Here is a 20,174-nt window from a genome sequence, read left to right on the forward strand (position 1 = left end):
TAGATTTTAATATTGTTTTGGTGAAATTTTATTAGCTGCCACTTAAGTTGGAAGAGCTGCCACTGTTCTAACAAAGAGTAATCAGATGACCCAACTGATCTTCTGGATAAACTACCATTGTCTGTCACAGCTGTTCCAAGATGACCATGAAACACATCAGCTTTTCATTATATGGCATTATTTTTTAAATAAAAAACCCCACCCATATCGAAAGCACAAAAAATAACAAAACTACCATGAAGTTTTAAAATAGTAGATAGTAGGTAGAGAAAAAAAAGGAATAGAAAATACAGCCTTACTGCTGCAAATGCAGCCTTTCTCTACACCTCTTTTTCCTTTATCATATTTACTGGTTCAGTTTCTTTTTATCATCTCACCAACAATTTCTGTCTATATTTTTCTCATATATATTATGCAAATGCACAGACAAACATCACAGTTTTGATTTTAAATGAGAACTTGGACTCAGAAAAGAATAATGGCAAAGGTATTTAAATTCATGTGGAAAAGCTTCCTGTTTACCACAACAGAGGGGACTTCTCATGCTATTTGTCATTACAACACTATGAAAATTCACTTCATTCTATTTTTTCCCTCAGTGCACATCACCTGCACTGACTATCATCACACTTAGTATGCTTGCTCTCTCTCCTGTTTCACCTAATAAGTTCATATTGGTTGAATGATGTACCCAACTCATGAGCTCCCTATGGAATTTTACCCAGCAGAAATCCTAGAATAGGGGAACAATTAAAATATTAATACCTGATATGTTTCAGATAGATAGAAGAAGCAGGAACATTCAAAAGCAATTTTGAATATTGCTTATAAGATACACAGATATCACAGTTCAAGTGACACCTAGCTTTAGCTACCACCAAGATGAAACCACCCACAGGAACTAGAAATAATAATCTTTTTTTGTATAGTATGGATCCTTTACAGCTTTGGAAACAATGAAATATCATGCACAGAATGAATGCATGTACATCTACCTTATGTTGTTCAAGCTTCCGGTGTACTATATTCGCTGTTTCCTCATGAGATTGTTGAACAGTTACTTCTTCCCTCAGAGCAGCCTCTGCTCTATGGAGCCAAGCACCTATAGCACCCAAAGGCGCAGGAAGAGCTTTATCAAGGTGTATGTGCCAATCAAGTAGCTAGGAAATAAAAGTAAGAGGATTGAACTTCTTTCCTTCCTTAATTATACAAACAAGTATCTTGAGAAAAATCAGGCTTTATACTGTAAGACCAAAACACCAAATAACAGTGTATTTTTGAGACATAAACCTAGTTATATTAACATTATTTCTGAAGTTATATCATTCTCCCAGGCAACAAAATGTCTATAAGGATTTGCTGATTCATATATTCCCTTTCCAGAACGGTAATTGAGTTACAGAACTGACCACATATAAACTGGAACAACTGACATGCTAACGGACTGGAATTTCATCAGTTAATAGGCACAGCAAGGGATGTGAGACCTGCTTCCACCCAATGTAATTTATTTCATCCTCTTGCATAAAATCTTTTCATCTCTATTTTGAACATATTTTCTATGTCTAATATGCAAATGAGTCTCAAAGGACTGTGGAATCGAGAATATAGGAGTAAAATACCCTGTCTTATTGGCAATCCCAAGTATGTGAGTGAAAAATAATGAAAATTATTTCAGAACTCCAGAATATTTTTAAACAGATCCTCTGTTAAATATATGACATTAAAAATATCCATGAATATACAATAAGTAATAATGATTGAATAACTTCTTATTTGGGACAAACAATATAACTTGCTTGGGATTTTTCATTCAATTATTATAAAATTACTATCACAAATACTAATATTAATTTATTACTATTGCAACCAGGTCAAAAATAGCACTAAACCCCCATTTATTGATAAAGTATTCAGTATTATACAGAAGCTTTTTTTAGTTATATTAAAAAATGTTACATTAGAATTTCTCAGACAACTCTAGCAATTTACATTAAAATATTGCATTTCAAAAGGGCATTGTGCATGCTTTTCTTTTTATCAACAATGTTTTGAACTTGGCTAAGCACTGTTTACACACTTTCAAATAAAGGGAAACCTCAAAGTATAGTCCTTTTCTTAAAGTTCATATTCTGTCTTTGAGCAGTTATTAAAGACGATAGTGCAGTAAATGTTCTCAAAACTAATGCAAAATAATTCAACAGTGCTAGAAATTTGGTCCATTTTTAGGTTCCTAATGCCTGATAAAATCAACTGCAAACAGGTGTCTAAATGATTAAAAAATATATAGCAGAATCATTTGCAACTTACCCTGGAAGAAACTCTGTCCCATGCTTGCTTCACCATAGCTTGATCAAGTGATAATTTACCATCTTTCCTTAATGACTGGGTTACAAGTTCAATCTGTTTCCTTTTTACCTCATATTGTACTCTGAAATGCTTAAATGACTGCACAAAGAGAAAATCAAATCAATGTAGTACAGAGTCAAAGAATGAAATTCCTCAACATTTGTGGTATACTACAACCTATGACAATTTTTTACTGATAGAAGCCCTAATCCTTCCCAAAGAGGAGTAGCAGTAAACTTGTATATTTACACTGAAATGCATTTTATTAAAGGTTTTAGTAGACTGTAAAATCCTCCAGGGAAATATAGGTAAGACTTTTGTATTTTCCTTCAGTTATCAGAAGCCTGAACCCTATATGAAAGGAAATAATAATTGATCAGATAAACTAGCAAATAGATTAAATACTACTTGGGACACTCAGTGGCTGCTTTTAGAGAACAGCCGAGCTTCAGGAGAAAATTTAGGTCAAAATTTATATTGTCAATTTAGACATTAATCTTTGAGAGAGGGGGTAAAAAAGAAGCTCTAAGCCCTGTTCTGTCCACCCGTCACCTCATCCAGCCTTCAGTCATACCTCCCATCTGAGCTATATCACACAGGATCTGGAAGGACTGTACAGACACATGCTCACTTCTAACTAGGACAGTCCTTCTTCACACTGCTAGAAAAAGCTCTGTGTTAGGCAAACCATCTGTGCACAGTTCTACGTAGCAAAGCTGGAGCTGACATTATAATTCCTCCACCCATAAAAGGCAAGACAGTTTGTGTCCTTATTTCTTTAAACTACAGAATATTGACTTGCATATATACAGATTGCATAAAATACTGCAGTACACATTACATATAATGATGACAATAATGTCTTATTATACAAAATTTTCCCTACTGCTTACCTGGTATTTCTCCTGTAAGCTTGTTTCTGCCACCTGTGCTCGGGCTAAGTCTCTTTCATATTGTTCTGCCCACACTTTTAGGTCTCTCAGTATCAGTCTGTCTTCCTTCTATGATTTAGTACAACCACACACACAAAAAAACCATTGCCTATTAGTAGAGGTGTCAGATATAGTCCAGAAATTAACATCTCTGTATCAAGTCAAGGTCATTAGTTGTAGTGAAAGCCAGTGGAACATCTGAACCCAATTCTCTAATCACTTATCTTCATACAGTCTAACTGAAAAGCACTTCCTCAGTATAAGAGAACTCAGCATCTAGACATGAGTCTTACAGTGGTGAAATCATGACAACTTGGGACATGGCAGTGTCAGAGATATTACTTGCAGTTCTCATCTGATGTTAAATTAACACAAAGTCCTTTAAATATACCTCGACAGCTAATTTTAGTCTTCCACATATTTGCAGAGTCAATTTTCAGTAAAACTTAATGAGCTGAGACAGGAGAGGATTTTATCATGTTTTACCACCATTTTATTATCTGGTCTGCTATTGCTGAAAAAAGAAAGTTATTTTCTGAGTGACTTCAGGGCAATCCTTGACATCAAGCTCGAAGTTCAGAAGTTGGCAAAATATTTTGATAGAGAATGTTTTAACAATGAAAATGAAAAGAAAGAAAGAAAACCCAATTGTATTTAGTTTCTTTTCCTTTCATGCCATTTCATGGCTTTGAAGAACAGCATATTTGTTTTACAGTTTTGCTTTAACACTTCAGTCTGTTACGGCACTGGTGCTTTGCAAGGCTGCAAAGTTCTCTGCAGAATTCAGTGACCTGGCAGTGAATAGAAAAACACTAAAAGGAAATCTCAGGTCTGTGAGCATCTTATATGAGAAGCTTAGCAGACAACAGAAATTTTTTTGTGCACTGTGCAAGCAGACTAATCAAGTAGGATACAAGTGTCCGTCTCAGATTTCCAACCAATGAACCACATGTGCTGACTGTTAATCAGAAGCTACACTTTGAAACCAAAGAAGCTGTATTACTGTAAAATTTGTCAGAAACAGATCTTTTACAGTGAACAAATGCAACTTCACATCATATACGTTTATCACCTAAAATGAGTGATTAAGTTTCAAGCATTACATGAGAGAAGAAAAACTGGACCATGTGATAAAAAAGAATAACCACCGACTGTATTTAAGAAACAACATACTTTCTTTTAAGAAAAGATCCTGACCTGGGAAATGAGCCAATTATGGTTCCTTTCTTTGAAAGCTGCCTCAAATATGCAAAATATAATTTCTCTTAATAATTCTAAAAGTGCAGACCTATTGCTTCTTTTCAGCTGAGGAAAGGACAGGATCCTCAGATAGGAAAGAAATCCTTCTTTGATGTATTTCTACTAATTCTCTTACTGATCCTCTACTGAAAACAGCAGTAGTTGATTGGACAGAATTTGCATAACAGATTCTGCAAATATCACAGGGATTTTATCTGTTAACTTGCTAGGTAAATTCTTAGCTGCCTAGTTGCAGCGAGGTTAACATGATATTAGAGCAGATGTGCTGGAACAAAGTTCACTATAGCTCATGCTCCTGTCTTCTGACACTCACCAAAAGTTGGTACCTGAGAACCAGTAAATGACATACAACACTTTCCTGCTCCAGCTATTTGTAATGCTGGGAAATCCTTGACTGCACATCATAGTGTCCCAAGAAGCCAAAACTCCTAGTGCTTCCAGCTTCTCAAATCATTCAAGTATAGAGAAGGAGAATAAAATTCCTACTCTTCTGGTCTGATAGTTGGCTCTGTGTGTGGAAAAATGACATCAAGATTCTTTGAGATAAACAGCAAGTCCAGGACTACTCCCCTATGAGTAGAAAAATATAAGACAGAATTCTTAACTCATTCTGCCACCAAAAGAACAGAACTTTGGTATTAAATGCACTCCATTCATTAGAAGTTATAACTTTAAAGAGATTATTGAGATCTCTATTAGTATTTAGCTGTCAGCACCATAAAGGCAATACTAAACTCTGCATCTTAATGGATTGAAAGTCTATAACAATCCTACTAACTGAAACTTTAAGTAGGATATTCTTGAGTGCCACAATGCTGTATATATTACTTTTACTTCACCCTATAAATTTAGTTTCATAAAACACTGGCTTTTATTCCTCTGTGGCTCGTTCTTATTGCTGAGAAGCACCTCCTTAAAGTAAGTCTTTGCAAGAAGTGCATCTGTGTGGCTGCAACTGTTCATCCAGCAATGTGAGCAAAATAAATATTTTGCAAGATTCCTGTCAACATAGCTTAAAAATTTAATAATGGCTAAAACTGGGTCTGACCAAATCTTTTTGAAATAGAATATCACCGGGATCAAGAACACGTCTATAGTATCTGAAGATAAAGAACACAGGAACAGCCATGCTTCTCTTAAATCACATACTATTTCTCTGACATTAAGTGAAAAGACAAAGCTAACGGGTAGCATTGAGTCTTCCGTGATTTTTTTCAGTTAGACAATTTTTGTTTACTTTAATTGCAGAAGATCTAGGTGTTTCAGTAACTACTTAACTGAATGCTGTTAAAAAGATTGTGCACCAATGCATGATAAGCATTTTATTTATTTATTCATACATTTTCACAGGTTTCCACTTCAGTGCATCAGTTATCACCTTGTTTCTGTGGTCCTTGGTTGATACAAAAGCATTTTTAAAGTCTTGGTTTGGGCAACCGACATAAAAGATTTGCTGTCTTAGACACCAAGGTACCTGTCACCATCACCCTGAAGGTTTAATGAGCTATCATTCTTAAAACAAGACTTTGATTAGTGCCTAGTGGTTCTTACTCTTAGTAAAAAAATATCAAAAGGGTATTCTTACAGATACGTAAACTATTTTCTAAAGCCTGCACATCTGAAGCAGCATACATATCAGAACATAAACCATCAAAGAAAAGTTATCTAGGATAACTACAACTATTTGTGCTTTCCCCAGTATGAGGATCATTGATCTCTGATCACATTTATTTCAGTTTATCTAAGCCACTATGACTTACTCTGCATGCTACTTCCAAACAGCATTTTAAAGTATTAATTTATCCTGACATCATTCTATGAATATTTACTGATTTGCAGAGATGAACAGAATTGGAGCACTCAACTGACAAAGAACATCAAAGAAGATAATTAGAGAAAAGTGTTTATGAGTTCCAATATGATAAGGGGGCACAATCTAAATTTACCAAGAAAATTTTCAGCCCAGACACAAAGTCAAAACATTATTTTATTAACTGATATGCCAGGGTTAATTTGCAAATTACATAATCCAGAATACTTTGATGTTTGAAGAGCTAAAAATACACATCTGTGTTTCAAGAGATATATAATTATTGACTAGAAAATGAGTACTTTGTTGGGTTTTCTAATATGTAATTATAAACCAGGTGAACTGGTCAAATTCTCAGGCACAGACAGGATAGAATTTTCAAATATGAACTTTTAAGTCTAAGAAAATCAAGTCACCTGTTTTTCAGGGATGTTGAACTGTTGTATTGCCTATGTGCTGAGAAAATCAAGTCCTCTTAAAAATGTTTATACATGAATGCAATTAATTATGCTATTCCTTTTGAAAACTCTAGCTTATACATATGCTACTGGATGTATACGTGTGTATGTGTTACTGAAACATGTTCACTGACAACAGTATCACAAATGCATGGTGAGTGCTGAGCCAAGCATCATCTTCAGGGATGAGCTATTAATGCCTGTCTGTAAAAGTAGACAGTAAATCACTGGAAGAGCTCAGAAAGTTGTTTTTGCAGCTGCTGCTCAGGAAATTCGCCTTACATTGTGGAACTCTGCTGGCATAAAGATGTTAGAGGTGACAGGATTATCTTCTGAATTACTTGCTCATCAGAGCACAAGAGAAAGACTTTACATCAGAAATACTTTGAAGGAGTGTGCTTCCTCTAGAGTTAAATTTATACCAAGATAAAGAAATTGACAGAGCTTTTACTACTTCAAATCTTCACTAGCTTAAGCAGCAATGCACTGGGGCTGTGTAAGGCTAAGAATGTACAACAAAGTCCTAGTAAAGCTGCCCAAATTTACTTGAATGGATTGAGAAGATGGGAATAATTCTGCTATCAGTATTAATCTTCACTTCAACACATATCACTAGTTAGATATACATAATATGAGATGAACCCTTGATCTTATTTACTTGAAAATAACCTATTGCTTATATATTTAAAAAAAATGCACACACAAAAAAAATGAGTGTGGAACCAAGGTAATTAATTGGATCAGGTCAAACTATAAACACTGTTGACTGACTGCAGTGATACCTGTTATTTGTTTCATAATATATTCACTTCAACAGTCTTCCAGTTTCACCTCTGAATGTTTATTTCAAATACTCCATGTTAGATTTCTGAATTTTTCTCAGTTAACAGTAGAAAATTAGAAGTATCTAAATGTCCAAGATGATTAAAAACCCCATTATAATTCATGTGAAAAAACGAGCAGTGCATATCATGCAGTTACACATGAATGCTCTCTCCTTCCAACCCACAGTTCACATACATCACTTACACAATCATATATACAATCTAGTATCTACTCTATAAACCTAAAGACATACAAAAATATCCATCTAAAATGAGATTAGATGAGTAGAAACATCAATCTATAATCTAATTTTTCATGTTTATATCTATACTTAAGAAAACCAAAAGCATAATCTGAGATTTATAATACGGAAGTTGACTTGCTTTTCTACAATATTTCTGTGAAATTATTTGCAAAATTAAGCATTAGGCTGTTAGGATCAGCTCATGTAAGAAAGTAGACTTAGCCTCATTATGTTCATCTATTTGCTGTTTTGCAAAGATTAATGTAAGGCTAGCAAAACAATGTACATAAAACCACCCAAAATCTAAAGTAAAATAAGTGCAGGATAAAAACAGATAACAAGCATGAAAGGCCCAATTCAAGCAATTATTCTGGAGCATATTACCCTTACCTTAAATTTCATAAAAGAAATGACAAAAGTTGGGATTGCTTGAAGTTCCTAGCAATATGAAACAAATGGAAAAACAAGAAGAAGAAAGGAAAAAAAAAAAGAAGCAAACAAAATAAAGCAGGCAAAAGTCCAGAGAGAACAATAAAAGAGCCACACATGTAAGAATACAAGGTGTACTTAAAATATTATCAAGTTCATGTGCCTGTATCATATCAAATGAAGTAGTTTTCATATTAGATCTGATTTCCAGATTACTAGTGACTACACGATTCATTTTATCTGGAAAAACAGTTACTTACCTTAGCGTAACCATGATTCCTTGAGATGTGTTGACCACTCAAGTTCACATATGTGCATAGCTGGTCCTTGCACAAGATAATTAGATCCCTTTTAATTCTGGAAATGCACATGCAAATAGCTGTTCCCTCTGACCACAAATAAGGGATAAGCTTCAATCATTATTCCACTTCTTCCAATGCAAATTCCTTGTAAACTGAGCATTGAATCAGGAGGGAAGAGGAATAGGAATTTGTGTGGACAACACACCTTGAGGAAACACAGTGGCAGCTCAGTTGGCTGGAGGGCAGGGGGAGAGGGTTAGAAATCCTCACCCTCACCCTCATCAAAAACCACCCAGACACACTCAGCTCTGAAGAAGGATTCTTCTAACTAAATGTAGGCATCTGCAACTGAGATAGATAATCACTCTTTAAGTTCTTTTTGACAGATAGAAAAAAACAGTTCCATCTAGCATCTACTGCCCAAGTAATCTCATTCTGCAGCAGGCACTTAACATAGGTCAGATGGAATACACCCTAAAAGTGCTTAGTTTTGGAAAACAAGAAATTGAGAGTACCCCAGGAGTTTAAGGGATAAGAGTCTTGCAAGGTTATCTCTCCCAGGCACCTGGATTCTACCATTCTGTGATACATATTTCCTTATACTAGACTTCAGGGAGAAGACAGAAAGGCTAAGAATAGGGGGATTATACCAGTCACAAAAAATATAAAGCATGTCTGGATTTCTTTTCAATCAACTGCCAACAACATTTTATCTATCACTGCCTAAGGGAAGGATTCATCTGAGTCAGCTTTAACTCTGTTGAAATGCTATGCAACATGAACTTCCAGAAGACAGTTTAGTTAGGACACCACCTTAAGAAAGATGCCATCTGGAAAAGTGTCTACCTCTCGCTGATTACAGGTGGAGTGTAAGTACCTAGCTTTTAGATTCTTAAAGATGGATGAATCATGTCCTAAACAACTAAACTAACTAAATAATGCAAAATTCATAAGGAAAGCTCTGTGATGGACATGGATACTCTAGGTCAGTAAGAGGGATCAAAGAGGCAACAAAGATACTGTTCTACCATTCACATCTAACCATGTGCTGTTAGCTATGGTGATCACAAGGGCATCCAATTCACTTACATGGTTTCCACAAGACACAAAAGGGCTACTTTAAAATGAACAATCTTACATGTTTGGTCTGATCTTGCATATGTTTGTATACCTAGAACAGAACATGTGGATAAGACTTCTTGAATAAGAAGTGAATTATCAATCTAAATGGATTATATAGCCACACAAATATCTCGTATCTGATTCACTGCCAACTCTGTGCACTGAGAAAAGTACTCTCTCCTTTATATTTTTTGCAGTCAATTAATTTAGCAAGGTGAATATTAGAACAACCATGGGTGCAGAAAGGGGTTAAAAAAAGGTGCTTAAATGGCTTGTGTGGTCAAGAACGTCAGTTGCCACACTATGATTCCAAGCAGTTACTTCTATCAAAAATGATTTCCCTTAAATTTGCAAAGTGATAAATTCATGAATGTTTCCTTAAGTATTAAAGACAATAGATCTTGCTCTTATAAACAGAATTCACCTTTCTTTTTTTTTTAAAGGAATTTAAATCTCCATTCTTGTATGATGTCATTTAGAAAAGAGCATTCCTCTTGCATTGCAAGAAGATTTCTACTGTTGCTGTTTCATTAAAAAAAAATTAAATGCATCAACTATGCTCTAAAATATTATCACAGATTTGCAGAATCACACAATGGTTGAGGTTGAAAGGGACCTCTGGAGGTCATCTGGTCCAAAACCTCCTGCTCAAGCAGCGACATCTAGAGCCAGTTGCCCAGGACCACGTCCAGACAGCTTTTGAATACCTCCAAGGATGAAGACACCTCTCTGGGCCACTTGTACCTGTGCTCAGTCATCCTCTCAGTGGAAAAGTGTTTCCTGATATTCAGAGGGAACCTCCTGTGTTTCAGTTTGTGCCCATTGCCTCTGCTGCTGTCACTGGGCACCACTGAGAAGAGCCTGGCTCCATCCTCTTTTCATCCTTCCTTCAGGATCTTATCATTGGTAAGATCCTCCTGAACTTTCTCTTCTCCAGGCTTAACAGCCCCAGCACTCAGCCTCTTCTCATAGGACAGATGCTCCAGTCCCTTCATCATCCTTGTGGTCCTTCATTAGACTCTCTCCAATACATCCAGGTCTCTTGTACTGAGGAGCCCAGAGCTGGACGCAGTGCTCCACGTGTGTCCTCATCAGCTGACAACCTCCCTTGAGCTGCTGGCAACACTATCAATTTGGTTCTGCTGTTGTGACAGCCTTACTTAACCTGGTGATTTAAATGATCCTTTGCCTAATGTTCACCAACCCATATGCACTTAAGAATTTGGGCTAAAAGATGTGAAAACACTCATAAGAAAACTCCATAAGATATTTGATTATGAAACATTTGATTGAGATTTTTTTTCAATTTTCCCTTCAAATACTGTATAAATACGGAATGCAATACTTATGTCTGTATATTTTTAAACTGCATCGTTGGATTTTCAGCACTAGAATCTCCCCATAAGTATCATGTAATATGAATGACACTCTTATTTTGCCAAGGCTTATCTAGATATCTTGTTTCATTTAGGTATCCTGCAGTCAAAGGATCAACTGCATTAACTCCCGGCTTCATTCCGCCTCCCCTCCAGAACTGCGTAAACTAAGGTCCTAACATTTGTTGGAATTTGTATATGATAGTCTACCAAACCTAGTATTATGATTTTCTTGAGAACAGATCAAATACCTTAAAATTCAAGTTCTGAGTATGAGAAATTTTATTATCTGTTGACGGATTCTCCCTGAAAAGTCGTAAGTAAAGCAGCCAAATGCAAAATAAGCTTCTCTCTGTGATATATGACAGAAAAACAAAACTTTATAGTAATAGAAGACCAAAGCATGCCAGAAGTTTAGCTATTTGAGAGCTTATATCTATCCAGTCCCAAACAGTTGAAAGCATTGTGCTGTTTTTTCTATGCATTTTACTGCTTCGGGGCCAGTGACTACTTGGGGTCCTGGATTTTTGTGCATTGCTTACTGGCCTGGATCCATCCAGATCTCTTTCTCATCAACCTATCACATGCCGTGTGGTCATCATTTTGTACCATGACCAGAGGGCAGGGGAATTGGAAGTTATGGTGGTCAGGACTAGGGAGCAAGGTATAGAGTGGACAGAGGTGCCCAAGAGGGATGAGAATTTCTCCAGAGACGGATTAGCAGAATTTGTGTCAGAAAAAATTGAGGGCCCAATTGCTGTTCTTGACTGGAGACTCCACTGGAGAAGTGGAGTTTATCTTAAACTGCCAGGCACTTCATCAGGGATGTGAGAAGGAATATAGTTCTTCCTCAAGGCAACAAAGAATGATGACATCAGAAATTTAGTGCAATGTCAACCTCTTACTTTCTTTTCAAAGTCTGGGAGTTACTGATTTCTGCAGCGTGACATGCAGGGGATCAGCGGTTCTACCAAAATTCATCTGGATTGCTACTGGAATATATTCGCGATATCTAGGAAGAGGAAGTGGTCTTGAGCTAAGCATGTCAAACTGATGAATTTGTGTTGTTTCACTTTATAGTAATTCATTGGGAATTCTGGAGGCAACTCAGTAGTTTCCTTTTCACAGCTCACGTGATATCATCTTTGTGGGTATAGCCAGAGGCAGGCAGAGTGTGGAGTGGCTGAGTCCTGCATTCTCCTGCATCATCTCTGCATAAAGCTCAGGAGAAGGTGGTGAGGCTGTTCCTCAAAATCCAACCCCAGCACAGGCAGCAGACTTGGTCGAGGCTGTTGGCAGCAGAAACTGCCATTGTGTGCCATGGTATGGAGAGCACAGGACTGTCTTAGCCTGCCACAGGCCACAGCATGAGGCTTCAGTGCTCAGTCCCCCTGCTTCAGCAGCCCCATTGCTCAGCAGGATGCTGTGGCATCTGCACATGTATGTCCTCAGGCCAATGTTGCAGTAAGGAAAATGAAAAATTCTAGTGCTCATGCACTGGAATTGGACAGCAAAGCTACAGCTGCCTTAGCCACACATTGCCATAGAGAAGGAGATTCACTTCTTTCAAAGCTCTTCTATAGCTCTGTACAGAATGTAAAGAAACACAGAAAAAAAGTGCTTCCTCTTTCTCTCTTGCTGGGGCTGAGCAGATTGTCTCAGCAGTGTTTCCTGTGTTTGCCATGAAAAAAGCAAATGATCAGGATTTGGAAGTGAGTCACGATCACTTGGCATCACTGAGTATAGCCATTCTAATGCAAAGCCAATGCACTAGAGCATACACAAAGCAAAAACCAAGAAAAAAACATGACTGAAAACAATTTCTTATAGTGAATAGTCAAATATCACTGTGCAATAGAAAGAAACCTGTGTCAAAATTGTAACTGCCTCCCGAGCCTAAAATCCCAAAGACTACACCTAAGCAATCTCTTGGACTATTCTTGTTCTTATCCAGAAACCCGGTGTGATAGAAACAGAAGTGAAGCGTTGCTTCAGGTAAAAATTACTGCAATCTCATTGGTGTCATGCTTGAAAATGTCTTAGGGAACTTTAGAATCCATTGGCTTGCTACTATCTACAATAACTGTTTCTGTTCTTTTTTGATTCCTACTGCTGAAAACAGGAAAATCTCTGCAGGATCAGCATTCTATTTTCTCCATCTACGAGTAAACATCTTCAAACCTCATTCCCTTATTCTCAGCTAATCTTTTCCAGTTTTCTTATTGTGCTTGCTTTACACTTGAACTGCTCATCAAAAGGCAACATACTATAAGAAAGCTATAAAATGTATTTATAAAGCCCCCCTCATGATAAACTGATTCGAGTAGTTATGCGAGAGAAACTTACATCATTCTCCTGCACATCAGTCACCGTATGATGAGGATCAGGATAGTGCTTCAAAAATTGGGCTACATAGGTCATGACAGACTTTTCATCTGGCTTGTCAACATCCACATCTAGAGAAGTATAGAACACAGTAAATTAATTTTTAGCTGAATGGCACAAAATGCTGCTTAAATGTCTAAACTCTATGAACTAGAACATCTGATTTAACCCATGCAAGTAGTTCAAACTTTTTTCAACTATGCATTATGTACCTTCTGGATCAAGGAGCCTTGGAATTCCTAGTTCTGCTTCTGCAAGTGTGAAGGCTTCTTCCAGGTTTTCTCTATTTGACCTTCCCCTCACTTTCTCCATGTCCACTAAATCTGGGCGGATAGCATGAATAACGGAATGAAACGCAACACCACTCCTCCAACTTTGTCCAAAATCTTTGATTTCAATTCCAACTTGCCTAAAGAATATGAAAGAAAAATAAGTGAATTGCAACAACATTAGGACCAGATGAAATGGAGGAGGAGGCGGGATGCTCCACCCAGTGGCTACCCATCATTAAACCTAAACCACTTGTTGTTCCTGCCATGCTAATCAGGTTGACTATAGCTCCATCCATCCACTGCTTAAATTCATTTCTGCTTATGAAGATCCAAGAGTTTTTTGTCATATACATATTGTATTTTTCTCCAGTGGGCTTGCTAGTGACAATAAACCAATGGTATTTTGAACAAATGAAGTGCACCAAGGTTTTCAAGGTTCTTGTATGACACACACACAGAATCTGTGGATGTACACAGCTCCATTCACTATTCTCTCCTTCACTATAAAGCACTTCATATCTCCCTCCATTATAACTACTGCAGTTCAGTTAGGTACATCAGTATCATACAAAAAAAAAAAAACCTGCATCAATCTGTTATCTTTTAAAAAGAAAGCACGAACAGTGACATCACTGCTGTTCAGGTGAAAATGTAACACACAAATTTCTTTATATTCTTAACCAAAAGCATGAGTGGTACTATAATTTCATACACCCAGAACACTTAATGCATCCACTGAAAAATAAACACAACTGATCAAGAAACAGCAATATACAATGAGAAAGTAACCAGAACTGAATCACACTTCTGACTTTCTTTTAAAAGTAATTCTGAAAGGTATGGTGGTCCACAGACTACAAGATTGTTTTTTACTTTGTCTGAGCATGCTAACTTCCTTTGGGGACAAACTTAGACACTAACATTGTCTTGCCATTGGGAGGTTCACAGCAACAGTAACTATGAACGAAGGCTTCATTCAAAGCTCACTGTGATCACTGAAACACTTTCACTGACTTCAATGAGCTAGTCCTTGCAAATTACAATGTGAAGCGGGGCTAGGCAAAGTGTACCACCCTTCCTCTAGGCTGCTTTCAACACATATCACCTACTCTTCCCAATAATGTTGACAGCTTCATTTATGAACCTCTTTGTATTTTGTTTACATGTCTGGAAATTGCAGCTGACGACTTTCAGTTGCCTGTCCCCAAGGCACCATTCCATAACTGAGCATTTCCCCTCCACTTTTTGCATATGATTGATCTCTTCAAATATTTCTTAATTTGAACAAATAAATCCATTTTATTCTCTTACATCTTTGATTTTTATTTTCTTATTGTGGAAGTCATCAAACTACTACTGTATCTTTGATCTAATTTATGCTTTTTCTATGTCTCTTTGGAAGCAGAGCAAACGTGGGACAATTATATCAAATAAAGGAGAAGATTCTTAAGTTAACAAGAGACAGCAAGAAATAACTCCAAAATAACTTGGATTAAAAAGAATGACAATTCGGGCAATTTTTGTAGTAATATGTCCCTTGTATCAAAAAGTTGCAGAAGGATATTCGTAAGTTTTCATCACCTGCCTTTCAACAGCAAGTGCCAGAATTTAGTGCTCCTACATGCTCGGTGACTGAGGAATGCTAAGTCGACATGGGGCTTGCATTGTCACATCGAATGTTTTGGCAGCAGGACTAATACATTGTCATTCAGACATCTAATTCCCCTTTCAGTTCCTCATTCTGTCAAAGTTAATCCCATTCATTATTCAGAAACTATAAAATATGATTGCTTGTAAAATTAATGCAAATCATTATTTATTTCTTGCTTGTTGTATGGTGGTAATGTTTAGCAGCCTCAGTTGTCAAAAAGAATATGATCACAGGGAGGTGCTATATAAATACAGAGCAAAAGGACAATCCCTGACCGAGATAGTTTAGAATCTGAAGAAAAATTCTGCACTTAAAATATAAATTACAGGTTACTTACTTTGCTGCTGTGTACTGTATCCATTTTAATAAAGCCTTCCTGGCACTTCCTTGGACCTTGGTTACCACCTTCCGTTTGCTTGGGGGACTTGCAGTTTCTGAACTGACAACACTCTCCACAGAAGAAGCGCTGCTAGACAATGACTGCAGCTGTGGGAGGTTGCTGGTAAGCTCTTCAATCTGTAGGGAAAAAATGTTAATGGACTGTTTGTAGATAATATTCTTAATTCTCACCGGTTTTTTAAATAATTTCCTAACGCAACTGACGAAATAAAGTTGGGCAGAAGCTATGAATATAGCTATGAAAAAAGCTATAAGTAAAACATGCTGTGTTTTATTTAACTATACATTGAAGTAGCTTCAAAAACGCTCATGTATGTGCCCAGATGATGGTCTTAATTTCAGAAGTACAAGACATCTAGCAATCATTGACTTTCTTAACACCCTACAGCTAGAACAATATGCAAATGTGCATGTTAACTATTATGACAAATTACCATTGAAATATGAGACAATGGCTTACATTTAGCTTGAATTCAAATTATAAAACAATCCACTAATTTCAGAGGAGGCTCACCAATTAAAGAATGGAAGTGATCTCATCTGGATAGTTCTTTATTTACCATTGTACTGTTTTGGCACAAATTCAATTGCAGGTTTGCTTAGAGGTAACTTGTGAAGGTACCTTGTAAAGGCTCTCTTTTAAGAACACTAAGTTGACTAACAGTTTCGTTCTTTAACATGGAAAAGTGATATCCAGAGGATATTGCAAGATTGTCTGTGCTGTCTACTTAAAAAACAAAGTTTTTTGGCATGTCACAGAATGAGTCTGCCACAATAAGAACCAAAGCTCTCATGCATTTCTGCTTTCATTCATGTTAAAATGATGCATCTGCCTGTGACAACTAAAGAAAAGCTCAAAAAATGACCCAAGTAGAACTGATGCAGAGAACTAGAGTTTCAGTAACTCTGAGAAGCATAATTTTCCCTAACTATCTCAATGAGCTATAAATTAAAATAAAAATTTTAATATCATTCTGGCTAACTTTTCTTCTGAGAAGGAGATCTGAACCATTGAGGTGTCGCACTGGTTGGTGCTTAGGTGAACAGCATCCCTGAGACATGAAAGCTACATCACAAGAGAGCCGAAGTCAAAGAACTCCATAAAGAAGAGCAATAAAATCAGTTGCTTTTTCAATTGTTGAGCAGTGACTCATTTTTTAACTCATATGGACAGGACTTAGAAAACCATTTTCCCCTCCCAGCTAACTTCAACAGAATGCAAATAATTTCTCCTCTACAAATTCAAACCCCTCTCAATCTACACCATTCACAGCTTAATTTTGTCTTTGTAAATATCTGCATCGCTCAGTGAAATCACCATCTTTACATGTACTGTTTGAAAATAATTACTGTCTTACATCAAGTGCACTGGAATTAGACATACAGCACAATCACCACTGAGGTTGCTAAAGGTACTTGTCTCAAGAATCCACAATTCTATTCTTTTCTTTTGTTGCTCTGCTGTATTCTTTAGAGAAAGTGGAAGAATATGTTCCAGTGATGAAGGTACAAAGTGGAAAAATATGTTCCAGTGATGAAGGTACTCCATTCTAGGCCCAGATCAATCTATTCCAAAGACAAGTATCTAATTTTACCCAATGTGAAGCACCCCTACCATCAACTGTTGCTTTACTCAGGATCAGATCCTCAGCTAATTATAAAGTGACTTAACTATGGTGAAAGACTGGAATTACACCAGTTCATATGAAATTATGATCTGAACCATATCTAAGCAAGCTACAATGAAGTATAAAAAATGTAGTACCTGAAAATATAAAATTATGGTCCACACCAAGCCAAGCACAATAGAAGGCCTGCCATCAGCAATATCAGTTGAGTTTATGTTGACAAGCTTAATCTATATAGGAAAGAAAACGTGTTATTACCACACACAAGGAATGATAACAATTACAAAATACATTTCAAATAGGTGTTATAGTTTTAATGCATTTTTGCAATCAAATAACAGGTTTCTTAATAAAAAAAATCACTGAATGGTGCAATTTCACTTTTTAGACAAGTATAGCTATAGGTAATGAAAGATTTTTAAGACCATTGCATGCCATTATTTGCAGAAAAAATATTTAATTTCAATCAGAAAGAAAAATAAAAATTACATAGAACAATTGTACAAACCGGAGATCCTCTGTATATGGACTAGCATGAAAAGCAAAGGGAAAAAGATGATACAAAAAAAAAGTTTTAAATGTTTAATTATTAGGTAAATGCATTAATTTAATTTTATAATGCAAAGGAAGCACATTTTTGGCACACCTTACAACACAACTAGTAAGGAAAGCGAATTAAATACTCTGTAACAGATTTTAAATTATGCAGGGGTTTCTTGCTATAATTCTAATAGATATGGAATGGAAAGAGAAAAGTGAGTTTAAGAATAAACAAGAAAAGGAAAAGGAGGGGAGAAAGCATAAAAGAAAGATACGGGAAAAAAAGAAAGGCACAGTTCTCCGGTAGAGAGCCTTTTATTGTAAAAGATATCACTATCACTGATTAAGGCTCCCTTGCAAGACAAATCTGACTATAGTTCTTTTAAAATAAGAAAAGAGTTGGAAAAAATTAGTTGTTCCAGGTCACATGAAGTTTTTCAACAGAAATGGGAACAGATTCCATGACTCTTAACTTCCAAACGCTAATCTATAGTCTGAATAAAGTATCACCCTAAAATAAGCTCGTAAGATAAAAGGCAGTACAGGAGGCGATAAAGAGTATACCATAAATAAATTAACAGGTAGATAATGCTCAAGGAGATGGAATAAAACAGGTAGTATTGCAAAATTAGCAAATATGTTCATACCTATTTCCTCAGCAAAACTAAGATTCTGTCATCCATCATGATACAAACATGAAGGGCTGCTAAAGTGTTCATGCACTGCAAGCTTGTTCATTGACAAAGGTTATGGAAAAATCTTGGAGAACAGGTTAAAGAAAAGCAGGAGAATTACTTTAGGTGACCTCATTTGTCTCCCCAAAACAGAGATAAGGCTGCAGTTCTCTGAATCAGCAGATGGAAACCCACTAGATAATGTCAAGAGTAAACAAAAAAATGTTGTTCAGGGCTGTGAAGCTCTTTTCAGAACTAAAACTCCACAAGCTGCTTGGGAAGAGGCAGAGGAGAAATCCCCACAGGTTATATTTCCAGTCCTCTCCACTAAGAAATCTGACAAAACTCTGGGAAAATTTACATTACTTGCTTCTCTACCAGTAAATAAGGAAAATTTTCTGTTGCCTACCTAAAGAAAAATATATTAAGAGTCTCACTCCCCCAGCTGGATCAATTCCAACAAAAGCTTTTCTTTTTCTAGAAAGCGAGGTTTTTCTTGTATGTATTACAGATCAAAAGATTTAAAGGGACTCAGCCAAAGCTGCTGATTAGGCTACTGTTCACAGAAGCATAGCCTATCTCGTCCAGTTATTGCGTTACCTTTGTCTTATACTCCATTAAAATGGATCTAAAACTACAAAATAAACTTTTCAGAACCACAAAAAAAACCAGCTTGGTCCAGAATGATATCTGTTAACTGCCAGCTGCATTTTGCAGTATAACAGGAGTATTTGCCTGTTTGGACAGCGAAAACAAGAAGTTGATTAAATGTGTAATAACTGATGGGAGAGACCATGGAGGAAGGAGACCCTGTCAGCACTCCCCAAAGTGCTGTGCACAGCCACCTGTCTCCATTTGTTCACCTTTAGTACAGACCAGGGACTGCACTCAGCTGCTGAAGAGGCATTTGTCATCTGAACAGCATCCCCACCTCCTCTGGGAGGAAAAGAGTGACAGACTGGATAGATGCATCCTTCAAGCTGGATTCAACCTAGAGACCACCTGCATTAGCACACCAATCTACTGACACACTGCATATTTCTAACTCTCTCTAGAAGAAAATCTGGCATATTGACACAAAGTACACACAAAAATAACTAAGACAAGTCCAGACAAAAATACTCAGATATCAGAAGCAAAAACACAGTGCTCCATTTCTGGCAATCTATCTTGATCTTCAGCAGGGTCAGTTATCTAGCTGTAGATATATTACTTCTGGGATCTAAGCTGGGTCATTCAAAGTTCAGGTCATCCACTACGTTGTGACACGTAAACTAGGGAAGCATGGGTGTTTTGCTCTTCACCCCAGCCTTGTCTTAGGTTATACAGGTCTCACCAGAAAGTAGCTCTCTTTCTATCTAAGCCTCCACTCTCAGGCTGCATATGATTGGTTTGTATCAACAAAACTGTAGTACATAAAGCTGAATTTTGCTTTGGGAATATATTTGTCTTTGGTTTGGTTATACATTTTTCAATTGAAAAAAGTTCTCTTATAGATTTCTTTCTACATGAACCTGC

General features: G+C 36.7%; 1 protein-coding gene across 1 annotated transcript in view; it reads right to left on the reverse strand.

Annotated features, from left to right (window-relative positions):
- The window catches only part of LOC137660879 (nesprin-1-like), a 233,977-nt gene that overhangs the window by 210,695 nt on the left and 3,108 nt on the right, over positions 1 to 20,174 (reverse strand). The window contains 7 exon segments of the mRNA XM_068396056.1: positions 996 to 1,160; positions 2,311 to 2,448; positions 3,243 to 3,350; positions 13,454 to 13,563; positions 13,705 to 13,901; positions 15,753 to 15,931; positions 17,580 to 17,672. Coding sequence (XP_068252157.1) covers positions 996 to 1,160; positions 2,311 to 2,448; positions 3,243 to 3,350; positions 13,454 to 13,563; positions 13,705 to 13,901; positions 15,753 to 15,931; positions 17,580 to 17,672 — 990 coding nt within the window.

This window comes from Nyctibius grandis, chromosome 1 (genome assembly GCF_013368605.1).
Source record: "Nyctibius grandis isolate bNycGra1 chromosome 1, bNycGra1.pri, whole genome shotgun sequence".
NCBI lineage: Eukaryota > Metazoa > Chordata > Aves > Nyctibiiformes > Nyctibiidae > Nyctibius > Nyctibius grandis.